Source organism: Esox lucius, chromosome 11 (assembly GCF_011004845.1).
Source record: "Esox lucius isolate fEsoLuc1 chromosome 11, fEsoLuc1.pri, whole genome shotgun sequence".
NCBI classification, from domain to species: domain Eukaryota; kingdom Metazoa; phylum Chordata; class Actinopteri; order Esociformes; family Esocidae; genus Esox; species Esox lucius.
The window spans coordinates 33223886-33237024 of record NC_047579.1 but is presented as its reverse complement, the minus strand read 5'-3'; the positions used below and the strand labels follow the sequence as shown (position 1 = coordinate 33237024).

Sequence of the window (13139 nt, the reverse complement as noted above, 5' to 3'; positions counted from 1 at the left end):
TCATCTTATCTCATGACATCTATCACTGTCTTTCCATAACAGATCTGCTACTTGGCACCGTTCAGTCTTTCCCGGCCAGTCGAATAAACAGGACGGGGGTCCAATCCAAATCCTCATGCGTGGTCATGACCACCACGGTTTATAGCTGGCACTCACAAAAACATGTTGATTATGGGCCGTCACACCATCCGGCAATAACCCGCACTTGGTTCAAGAGATGCTTCCATTAAAAACAACAAGTAGATCATCTGGCCAAATACATGTCCTCACTTTGGAGTGTACATGGGTGTGGGGGATGTAGTGGTGATAAACTACTTACAAGGCTTTCATTTCTCCTGGATCAGAGAGAAGGGACAATACAATAACACCAGCGCATCAACAACTGTTTTCAGTTTATTATATTCAAATGACTCAATCATCACTTTGATGTTCTTTTCTGATGCTATTTTCTTCTCTGTCACAACTGTGTTCAGCTACCTTCAGCTTTCATAATCCATGCAGCCTTTGAAGTGGATAGAGCTGAAGCAGTGTCAACGGACAAGGCGCTGGTTCCACCAAATGAGCCAAAGATCTGTGCTGCGCGTGAACCCACACCAACACCCACACCCACACAGGTGTGAAATGCATTCACACCCATCCATCCACAGACACACATCCCATGTTTCTCCTATCTCCGATCACTGTTTCACACCTTTCTGTCCGTCTCTCCCAGTCTTTCTCTTCAGACATAACTGGGCCCATGTTGCCTAAAACGTTCTAGTTTAGACTCATCTGTCTGTACAAGGTTGATCCAGGTTTAACCAGGAACTTTTTGCCAAACTCAGGACAAGTGTACATGTAACATTGTGGTTTTTATATTGCTACTCTGCCATGAATCACATTTTTGCTCTTAGAGAGATTTTGGCAGGACAGCCACTCCTGGGAAGATTCACTACTATCCTGCATATTCTCCCGTTGGGCAATATGGCTCTGACTGTGGTTTGGTTGAGGCCCAGAGCCTCAGCAATGGATTTGGCATCAACAACGATTTTCCGGAGGGGTTAAGTAGTTTCTCTTGATTGTGCCATAATGTGGCTTTGGAACCTGTGTGCTAAAAACGTCAATCGGATGGCCGGGGCCAAAGTTATTCAGATTCATATTGGGTAAGCCTAGTCCATATCAAGCCTGATTATTTACCAAGGTAATTAGAGGGTCAATTCATTTTTGATTACCTGTCACACCAAAACATTGAAGCAATCACCTACATTTGATGTCCTTCCTTATCTCTCAAACTCCCTCTATATAATTCTACAAACCACAAAAAAATGTGACCAAATTCATTGTGACAAAAATGCAGACAATCTGACAGGGGCCAAATTATTTTCATGGCACCGTATGTAAGTACCACCCATCCTCCCAGCATTTTAAGAGGATCTATGAAAATTGCTCCAGCACAATACCCACACTGGAGCACACTATAAGAAAGACTGGGAACTGTGAAAGAGGCAATAAGACCTCACAGGTGTGAGGTGATGCCCAGCTCGCCAAAGTGCAGCTGTCTGCCACAGTCACCCCTTCAGACAATACCTGGGAGGGTGTTACATCCCTAGTGGAGTGAGTGTGCACCCTGCCAGGCAACTCTTGTTGTTTTCCGACAAATATCTTTGAGATAGCCTCAATAACCCTGTGAGACAGTGGAGACCGAGCCCTATACCGAGCAGGTTTAGCAAAGCAGACAGAGAGCTGATAAGTCAAACTAATGGCTCAGGTCCATACATGTGCTGTCCACAGGGCAATCGGACTAAGCCAGAGAAAGATAGACCGGGCTAAGCCAGACTGCACCCCCCAAAATAATTGCACAACCAGGTGTTCTGGCACTGGGGTTGCTCCATCATGCTGAGATAGCGCAAAGTAAACTTTAATTGTGAAATGACATGAGAGGAGTCCAGGATTTGAAAGAACTACAGGCATGTGAAACAGCCCTGACTCCAAAATACCAACCAGCTCCAAAATGTCTCCATCTAGCCTAGTGGGACTCATTGCTCCCTGGCTTAGACAGATTCATGATACACGCTGAAGACAGAGGCAGTTAGTTACAAAGTGTTATACCTTCCTTACAAATCAACAAAGAGTGGAAAAATCTATTTGGTTAGGGTTGAGCTGTGATATTATCACCTTCCGGGTTAATTCAAGCCCTTATTGGCAGACAGTGTGCAATGCTAAGGAGGAGGCGTTGAAAGATTAAAAAATTCAGATGCGGTGAAAATCGCTCCCCATGTACCGTGCTGTACCGTGCATTTCTGCTTTGTGGCAGGGTGCATTATCCTCCTGAAAGAGGCCAATGCCATCAGGGAATACCCTTACCAAGTGCACACATGGTCTGCAACAATGCTTAGGTAGGTGGTACGTGTCAAAGTAACATCCACATGAATGGCAGGACCCAAGGTGTCCCATCAGAACATTGCCCAAAGCGTCACCCGGCCCCACCGGCTTGCCTTCTTCCCATAGTGCATCCTAATGCCATGAGTTCTCCAGTTAAGTCACGTACACGCAGCCGGCCATCCCCGTGATGTAAAAGGAAATGTGATTCATCAGACCAGGCCACCTTCTTCCATTGCTCCGTGGTCCAGTTCTGATGCTCACGTGCCCATTGTAGGCGGTTTCGGCAGTGGACAGGGGTCAGCACGGGCACCCTGAAAGGTCTGCAGCTACAAAGCCCCATATGCAACAAACTGCGATGCACTGTGTGTTCTGACACCTTTCTATCAGTACCAGCATTCCCGTTTTCAGCAATTTGAGCTATGGTAGCCCGTCTGTTCGATCTGACCACACGGCCAGCCTTCGCTCCCCGCGGCCATCAATGAGCCTTGGCCCGCCATGACCCTGTCGCCGGTTCACTGCTTTTCCTTCCTTGGACCACTTTTGATAGGTACTGACCACTGCAGACCGGGAACACCCCATAAGGGCTGCAGTTTTGGAGATACTCTGACCCAATCGTCTAGCCATCATAATTTGGCCATTGTCAAAGTCACTCAGATCCTTACACTTGCCCATTTTTCCTGCTTCTAACCTATTAACTTTGAGGACAGAATGTTCACTTGCTGCCTAATATATCCCACCCACTGACCGGAGCCATGATAACGAGATTATCAGTGTTATTCACATCATCTGTCAGTGGTCATAATGTTATGGCTGATTGGTTTACTGCATGTTTAAAATAGGACAACAGTGAGGAACTAGTCTACTGTAATTAGCAACGTTTGCAGAAAAAAATACAACGACTTCGTTGATTTTCTGTCTGAGTTGAAGAAAATATTAATACAAAAAAGTTATACTCATTATGGTGTTAAGATAATCATAAATGTATATATAATATCCCCAAATCTAGCAACGCTACCATTTATCTTAGATTCCTTTGAGTGTTGGTACCTTTGAGAGATGCGCAAGGCATATTGCAGCTACAGATGTTACATATCAGCAAGAACAAGTACATGGTGGAATGGGCATTTAATCAACAAGACATTGGTTTATTGATGGTTCATTAGTTGGCAGTTACGGCTGGGTGCAGGGACACATAATAATGCAGGGACACATAATAGACAAAAGCTTTGTTAGCGTCTAACGGTGAAGAGAGCAGACAAACACTGATGTCCCAGGCTGCCTCATATACAAATTAAGTGTGTTTAATGTGTTATGTGTTTCTTTGTGAGTTCAAGCGAGTGTGTGTTTGCAGGTATACGAGAGAGTTAATATGTGTGTCTGGCTGGCCAGATTGAGCAACATCACCAGGCCTGTCCAGACTCCAGAGGCAGAGACTGGACCAGTTCAGACCAGAACGTTATTACCCCACAATGTCAGTCAATCACAGGGGATATAGGATAAAAACAGAGTTATTGTCATGTCTTATATTCTAGGTGGGATGGTGCGGAGCAGCCAGGTTGGCTTGTTTAACCCATTTCAGGCCAGCCCCCAACACAGTTAACCCAGAAATCAGTGAAAGGTGCTGAAGGGGAGATTGGAGACTGGGTGTCTGGAGGAAAGATGTCTTATATGGTAGTCTGTTCTAGGATTGGACAGTATCCAGATTTTGATCATCCCGTGCCAAGCCAATGCAGCTGATTTTGTTGTATATGAGTTTGGGTATTGGCTTGCTACGTATTGTCATTTTTGGCGAGTTTGGACATTTACAAGTGAAGGTTTGAAACATTCTGCAAATAACCTAAGGAGAACGCCGTATTCTGTAGCTGTAAGCGTGTGTGCCCTGGGCGGAGAGAGCAGAAGGCAGAAGTATGGAGAGAGGGGAGACAAAGTGCTGTACAGATTACAACCCAAGATACATTTTAACATCTCAAACATGGCCAAAAACAAATAGTATGATGCTTGGTCCCTTATTAATTCAGCCATTTACTGAGATAATGAATTGACTCATCAACTCCTGGTTTCTCCTGTTGTGATTATCAAACAGACATGCATTGAGTAACATGCATAAAGAAACAACCAAGTTCTGCTATTCTGGATCTGGTACGATGTAACTAAGCTAATAAAAATTTGACAGATGAAATAAAATTTGACTTCATCTGATAACATATTGCACATTTGACTTCATCTGATAACATATTGCACAAACTGACTGCATGTATTTACTCAAAAAACAGCTACAAATATTACAATTTATAATAAAACTAAGAAATAGTATTGATGGTAAAACAATCTCAGGATTTAAAGTAAATATGGTACACCAACAAAGCCAATCTGCTCACAAAAACAGTGCAGAATGCCTGGGTACTCAAACACAACAGGCAATTAACTAGAGAGAGATGGAAGCAACACACAGACAACTGCTACAGTATCACTATCAGGCTACTGGATTTTCAAGTTAGATTTCAAATAACATATGTACAAGAAGGTAGTTCAGCAGGGCAGAACATAACAAGAAATTGGCATTTTACTGTTTATCTACCAGTTTGGCTTCCAGTCATGTAGCTAACATCAGTTAGCAAATGCATTAATGTAGGTTAACCACCTCAAAACTCCAAGGAACATTAACAAAAAAGTTTATCCAACTGTGGGGAAGTAGATCCTATCCTTTCAACCTTAGCCTTATTTTATTGAAATTGTCGAGACAAGATATTTAACACAAAACATTTCTAGACAGAGTAAACACATTGTTCTTCACACATAAAAAGAAATGCTCAATAAGTGTATCTATAGCTGCAACCTCTTATTGAACAAACCCCTGAAATCCATAGCAGATGGATGGCATTTGGAAAAGGTGCAAGGAGTACAAAGACAAGGAAGGAATGAGGAATTAGAGAGGAATTGGAAATAACTTCAAAGAGAAAAATAAGGACTAAAGAGTGGGGTTGCCCAGAGAGCTAAATAGAGCGCCCCAGCAGCAGCAGACGACTGGTTTAAAGGCCTGTTTCACCCCAGACAGAGAACATACGAGACATTTAAAGAGCCTCCCAACGACCAAGCCCAGGAGTGAGTGTGTGTGTGAGGGACAGAATATGGGGTAAGTGTGTGTGTGTGTGTGTGAGGACAGACTAGACGGGGGTTAAAGTGTAGGCATGTGTCAGAGGATGGGGGTTAGAGTTGAAAAGTATCATAAAAAATGACAAAGCACATACATTTCAACCATGACCCCAGGTTTTATGCCCTCTCACAAAGAAGAGGCGACATGTGTCTCGTCTATAAAAGACTCCTGGCCAAACCACTGAGTGTGTCTGGACTGGGGTGTAAAAATGTAGCAGCCAGTCGGTCCCTCCCAGCCTGGCTGGTTACTGACACCGAGTGAGGCCAGAATGACTGAGGGGGGGCCAAGGCAACTGAAGGCTTTAGGCCAGTGAGGAGCACCAGTCGTTACCATACACAAACCCAACTCACTGGTAAACACAAGGCAGTAGGGAGTGAGGGTTGGCTGGCCACCACCTTAGATGCTGCCAAATGTAGTCCAAATTCGTTCTGAATGACGAAAACACATACATACAGTACGCAATGTGGAAATGGTTTCAGTGAATGATGTTTACAGAGTAAAGTACTTTTCCTTCCAAATGTTTTAAATCTATTTTGTAGAGAAAAAAAATACAGACTTTCCTGTGTAGGAATGTTGTTGGTGTACACATCAGAGTATATGAAGAATCATAAACATTATTTGGGTATGAGTTAAAATAATATATATATATTTTTTTATTTTCACTAGGCTTCAATGGCCAACAGGGTCTTTAGCAGGGTAAATAGCGCGCTTTGCAGACTGTCTGTGGACTTACCTTGTTTTTAGTGTCAGCATGGCGACTCATCTGCCTCCTTTCGTCGTCCCAGCGAGCCATGGCCTCATCCAGCTGTTTCTCCTTCTCGTGCTGATGCCGCAACGCCTCCTCCTTAGCATCACATACTGATGTCTGCAGCTCTGCAATCAACTACAGTGAGAAAAAGACAGATTGGAGAGATAGGGAGGGAAGGAGGACAGGAGTATGGTAACTGGGATACTAATCTGCAAGGGATTTCAACGGAGTCTGTTCATAAAAAAGAAGTCATTGACTCTTTGCAAGTTATCAACACTGGAAAAGGCACAGGGGCCAACTAACTTGACCCAGGTCTGCTGGTTAGTGAAACACCATTTATTTTTGGAGCTCTAACGCATATTTTTTGTTATCCAACACTGAAATCTTTGGGTAACTCCTAAAGTATGGAAAATGTCAATGTCTTGCCACTACATAAGCGGGTAGATACTAGTGATCTTGATCATTTTGATTCTCTCTCTAAACTGTTTTGCCTTGAAATAGCCTTTTGAACAAAGATTAATCTGGTTTTAGACCTGGGTACAGCTACTACATTGGCTGTAAATTATATTGGCAAAGCCAAAGATGATAAAATAAATGGTTCTGTTCTGTTGATTTAACTGCCTTAGCAATATTAATTTGAAATAGTTCCAAAATTTCCACAGGGTTAATTTGGGGTTCTTGATTATTCACCCTGTATTTGAAATTATATCTGCATTATTCTGTTGGTGAACAATTTGAAGATCAGAGTGATGCTGGTGAACATTGTGAAGAGCAGAGTGATATAATGTTTGTGAACATTGTGACAAGCAGAGACATCATGTTGATGAATATTTTGAAAAGTGATACGTTGGTTTGAAAAGCAGAGTGATATTATGTTGGTCAGGTTTTTCAAATGCAAAGTAATATTTTCACAGCAAAGTTTCTGAAGAGCAAAGTGATTATGTTGGTGGACGTGCAGTACACACCAAGATAAAAAGCAGAAATGGCTTTGAAATTCTCCAGGCAAAAAGTTACATTCTGTTTAAGCCTCAGCCAGAAGAGAGGGAGAATATAAAAGAGAAAAGAACAGATAAGAAAAGCATAAAACAGAGAAAGTAAGAAAGAGATGATCCAAACAGAAAAGAGGAGAACAAAAAGAGGAAAAGGGAGAACCGCAGGCTCAGGCCAGTTGAAATGTTGGCTCTGGGCTAGATCGACAGACAGATAATTGTTGCTGTGCGTCAGTTCAACTTAACTCCCCATTCAACAGTATTACTGGAATCCTCATTGAGTGGGAGTTATGGGAGTGAGCGCCTTAGCCTGACCACAGAGGGAGAGATTAGGCTTATTTAGTCAGTGGGCCAGCCACATGAAAGCAACAAATGGCCCATTATTATGGGAACATCAGTTCTGGGCGTAATAATTATTTTGCCATACAGAATCTCAAGCAAAATGACTCACTAAGCTAAGCCTGACTTTCTGGTCATTCCTGTACCTTTACACCCAGTATCCTAATTGTATTATTGTATTTGGAATGTCCCCAGGAAGAATTGCTGCTGCTTTGGCAGGAGCCAATGAAAATCTGATTATAGCGTACAACAATTCAAAGTCATATTCGCTATTCAAATTAAATTTGAATGGTATTCGAATATAAGAATACATGTCTATAAGAACGCAAAAAGCAATATTCGAATATTAGGATTTGCAACTGACTGTGATGTTTATAGTGTACCTTTCGAAAATCTTCCTGCCTTTTCTATGTAAGCAACGTTTGAACTTTTTCTTTATGTTTAGCTTATCATCCCTCTACTATTGATCCACAGAATGGCAAAATGTCACAATAAGGTATACTTAAAGCAATGACGCTTATATATAATTGATCTAATAGGTGCCACAATAAGGGATGTGATGATATAAAAATTACATGCCACGATTATCCTGGCCAAAATTATCCCGATTTACGATTTTATCCCAATTAATAACAATCCCAATAACAATTCTGGTTTCTATCTCAAAACGACTGATCGGATATTCTTCCAATACATAAATCTTGTTCTTGTGCATTTAAAAAACATTATAATAAAATAATATCAAAGAAGGTTTTTAATAATTAACTAATAGTATAACATGTGAATCTCTAAATGTATATGGTTGCCAGCTTAATTGACAATTAATTGCAGAGGATGTTTAGTGGCATTTAGTGAGATATGTGCTCCACCAGTTAAAGAAAACAAGTAGTCAGGAACACTTAGGTGACAAAAGCTTTTTCAAGTCACTCATAGATTTCATTTCTTCCTGGTACCAACCTGTGGGTGCATGCACCTCCGTGGGCATTTTGTGCGCCTTATTAGCTAATGATAGGCCTATTTGATGTGTCGATTCTTCATAATAACTTTATAATTCATTATAACAGCTCCCCGTTGTGTTGTGCAGCTAGACAATGCTTTTTGGCCCCCGAAAATGATATTATATTTGTCTTCTATTGTCCCTTTCAGTAGGAAAGCGTTAACAGTTAGCCTACAATATAAACAAAATTATAATTAGAAAATTGAAAGAGATTAATGTATATATTATTCATATTTTTGCAGTTTGTTTTTACGAGTGCGCTCCACTCGTAAAATAAAACAAGCTGTCAGGGAAAATTTCAGTGACTAGCAGAGTTTTTCAAGTCACTCATGTGAGGATTATCCTGATTGTAGAAGTTCTCCACTATTTCATTATCGTGAGTATTTTCCATTGCAATTAGTAATTACATCGTCTATTGTCCCATCCCCAGCCACAATATTAAAACTACACTGAACAAAATTATAAACGCAACACTTTTGTTTTTGCCCCCATTCATCATGAGCTGAACTCAAAGATCTAAGACTTTCTCTGCGTAAACAAAAGGCCTATTTCTCTCAAATATTGTTCACAAATCTGTCTAAATATGTGTTAGTGAGCACCTTTGCCGAGATAATCCATCCACCTCACAGGTGTGGCATGTCAAGATGCTGATTAGACAGCATGATTATGGCACAGGTGTGCCTTAGGCTGGCCAGAATTCTCTGAGACGGCTTATAGTAGAGAAATGAACATTCAGAATTTGAGAATTTGACAGTATATCCAACCGGCCTCACAACTGCAGACCACGTGTAATCACACCAGCCCAGGACCTCCACATCCAGCGTCTTCACCTCCAAGATCGTCTTAGACCAGCCACCCGGATATGGTAGAGAAATTAACATTCAATTCATGGGTGGACATTCCTGCAGTCAGCATGCCAATTGCATGCTCCTTTAAAATCTGTGGCATTGTGCTGTGTGATGGAACTGCAGATTTTAGAGGGGCCTTTTATTCTGGCCAGCCTAAGGCACACCTGTGCAATAATCATGCATCTAATCAGCATCTTGATATGACACACCTGTGAGGTGGATGGATTATCTCGGCAAAGGTGCTCACTAACACATATTTAGACAGATTTGTGAACAATATTTGAGAGAAATAGCCCTTTGGTTTACACAGAGAAAGTCTTAAATCTTTGAGTTCAGCTCATGATGAATGGGGGCAAAAACAAAAGTGTTGTGTTTATAATTTTGTTCAGTGTCATAACGTATGGTAATTGTTAACCAGAATTTCCATTGTGCTGCGTAAAACATTGCCCATTCCAGGAACAATGGCCATAATACTGAATGCTGTTTAAGTTCATTTCTAACACAGACATTTTAATCTTGATATTCAAATACTAAAAAAAATAGATTATTTCTTATAGACATATATTCAAATATAGGTGAAACATTTTGACAGTCTACAACTACAAATTCATTTCCCTGTTTGGTTGGTAATCTATTCAGACTAGGTTGTCTTTACATTGCAATACATACTGTATTTTAGCATTAGGCACGACCTTTCAGAGGCTGACTGGACATTTATCTAACAAAGATCCTAAGCTTAAAGTAACTAAATGACAACTACAATTTAAAAAAAGAGAAGAATAATTTTTCAGCTTTTAGATACAACAACTGGTCAACGAAACCTAGGAGGGCCATTAATCACTGGCATTTCAATCATTAACACTAATTAACGTTGAGTTTCCGTCTTCTACTAAAATGGTATTACTCATGAGATAATAATGGACATGTTGGTCTTCAGCTCGCAACCATATGCATGTTTTTCGTGTGTTCAACAACCAGTGTTGAGATAAAGGTCAGGGGGGCTGCCGGAGGCCTCTGCTGTTGCCTCATCATTATCTGGGGAAGAGAAACAAACCGGGCTGGGTTCAGGGGTCACCCAGGAAGGCCACACTCAGCAAGACGCTTAAGCAGCCCGGATTTTAAAGATTCTAATTAGGAAAGCTCAGCGGACCCTGTGTGTTTTATGTGTGTCATAGGGGGAGGATGGTTATGTGTGTGTCTTTGTGTGCATTCATTCACAGCGGGTTGCTGTGTGTGCTTTCGTTCACACTGTGTGTGTGTGTGTGTGTGTGTTGTGAGTGTATGCACATTTACACTGCATTCTGTGTTGCGTGAGCGTGTCCCCTCAGGAAAATGGACGTCAGCTTGGTATGTTTTTAATTGGGATACTGCTACCCATGGAGCAGTGCTCTCCCGGCGAGATAGAGCAATGAGTGCCATGGCCTCTGACAGACACAGCGATGGAAGCCTCAGTGGTTCAAAGGCCCTGTGTTTACATTAGACCCAGTTACCCCCAGGGCTCCTACGCATTCAAGCCCATTTAGTCCCTAAACACCACCTTTGAAATCCAAGCTGCTAACACACGCTAAAACGTACCAATAAATAACATGTATTACATGAATGTGTGGTTGGAAGACCTCCTTGTTACACAGATGAAACGTATGCCTGTATATGTCTTTAGACATTTTCACACACAAATGTCTTCATGGTTTTAGGCAACCGAATTGCACAGAGCAGAGGGTGTTAAGTTGAACTTATGCCAGTGTTTGTTGAGTTCCCCCAAAACAGAAGATTAATCTTTTTTGGCCGTCTGCTGACGGAAACGTTACAGCTCTACACTGCAAGGCGAGAGAACACAGAGTTTACTTTCACATAGCACCCGCTACACATTTGATGTCAAGGGTATTGTGTAACTTGATAAGCACCTGTTTTCTCACAACATCTGCTTGTCAACCAAAGTTTCAGCTTAAAGTTTCTGCTGTTGAAAGTGGGGGACTGAAAGAGAGACAGAAGGATAGAGACAAAGACAGAGATAAAGCTTCTCTTCTCTTCTTCAAATGTAAACAGTGTTTAGTGTTTTGGGATCTTTTATACTGCACAGCTAAAGGCACAGTTTAAAGCCACAGTCTGGAATCTAGGAATCTTTTTTCCAGAAAAACAAATCTCAGACTGTAGCTTTAAAGCCTCCCACATGTTCAAACAGAACAAGAGTCAGTGAGAAAGGGAGAGAGTGCGAGAGTTTTAGCGAAAAAGAGAGAGTGAGAATAATGGGGGGGGGAATGGAGAAGAGGAATGGCCTGGTGGTTTTGATTCATGAGCAGAGAGGAGAGTTCTTCTGGCTTTAACTGCTCTCAGTCTGAGGAGATTAGGTCTAATGTTAAACATATGGCCCTGGCCAGAGGAAAGGAGAGCAGGAGAGAGGACAGCCTTCAAACAACACTCCTCATGAGGCCACAGGGAGGGAGGTGGACAGGGGTGGGGGGACAGAGAGCAGTGAGAGACAGAGTGATAGGAGCTGGAAAGAAATTCTGCAAGTTTATCTTTATGTGTGCATCAAAAATCTTTGCGATTGACCTCAAAACCTTTATATCTTCCAGACAAACCCACCTGGATTCCATATTGCTGTATACCAGTTAGTCCTACAGGAATATATTAGATTCGGGTGCAGCTACTTCGGCCGTCAATTTACACAATATAGTTAGCGTACCAAAATTAGTTAGCTAGCTGCCTACAGTATGTTGAGTGGTTGGATTTGTTTGTAAATATTCTGAAAAGTACAGTCATTGTAAACATTATGCTATGCCGTGTTTTATTAAATAATAATATTAAGGACAAATGTAAAAGGCCACTTTTACCATGTGCTTCTATTGTAGCTGGTTTAGATCAGATCCCAGTTAAGATGGCTGTCAAATTATTCCATTCTGACATATAGGGGCATCAGCATATCTACTGTTTTCATATCTGTGGTTAGTTCTCTGCACATCGGACCTAGGTTGCCTGGCAACCCCAAATGTCTGCAAAGTGGTGATGGAATGATTGAAACTGGATCTTCGACATGTTCAATGCTTCGGATGTCACATCCATCTGCATCGGAACTCCTGGTAATTGTATTTTTTCTTTACTTTAGATTACTTTTAATAATAGGCTAATAATGTAGCATAACCTATTCAACTGGATTAAGTCAAAACCATGACATGTAGCCTAACAGAAATTCTAAGTGCGGATACGGTGCCTTTTCATGATTTCCATAGGCTTCATTTAAATCTTCAATGGTTAAGTTCATTCAACAAATGTTCAACACATACAGTCACCAAACTGATGTGTTTAGTTTAAACAACGACTTTAAACAGAAAACGCATGAAGTGAATTTGGAGCAGCAGTTTATTTTCTTCAGAGAGATAGTGTTTTTTTTGTTTTACAGGGGTAGTTGGCGTGGAGAGGTGAGCAACAACCACTCCATGAGCGATGAGAGGGATTTCCGACAGCTCAACTCAGCTCACACACTCTGTTGCCTTTACACTGAAGTTCAAACTGAAACCAGAGTCAGAGCACATCTGTGGCATGTAGTTGAGTTTTACCTGTTATGTGTGCTAGGTATTAACTCCACAAACTGGGTGCTGATGCACGACTTCATAGAAATGGGAGAAATATGTCTGGTCCTGACACGATCCTATGCCATGTGTGTTGGCACGACAGAGATCACTATTCAGAATTGAAAGAATGA

General features: G+C 41.5%; 1 protein-coding gene across 4 annotated transcripts in view; it reads right to left on the bottom strand.

Moving 5' to 3' along the window:
• cep112 (centrosomal protein 112) overlaps positions 1-13139 on the bottom strand; it is a 157114-nt gene that overhangs the window by 31755 nt on the left and 112220 nt on the right. For 3 of the 4 annotated variants that reach the window (XM_029123329.2, XM_029123330.2, XM_029123333.2), the window contains one exon: positions 6249-6398. In XM_029123329.2, coding sequence (XP_028979162.2) covers positions 6249-6398 — 150 coding nt within the window. Of the gene's footprint in view, positions 1-5277; positions 5944-6248; positions 6399-13139 lie in introns of those variants that run through there. The other variant, XM_029123331.2, reaches the window with a different exon arrangement.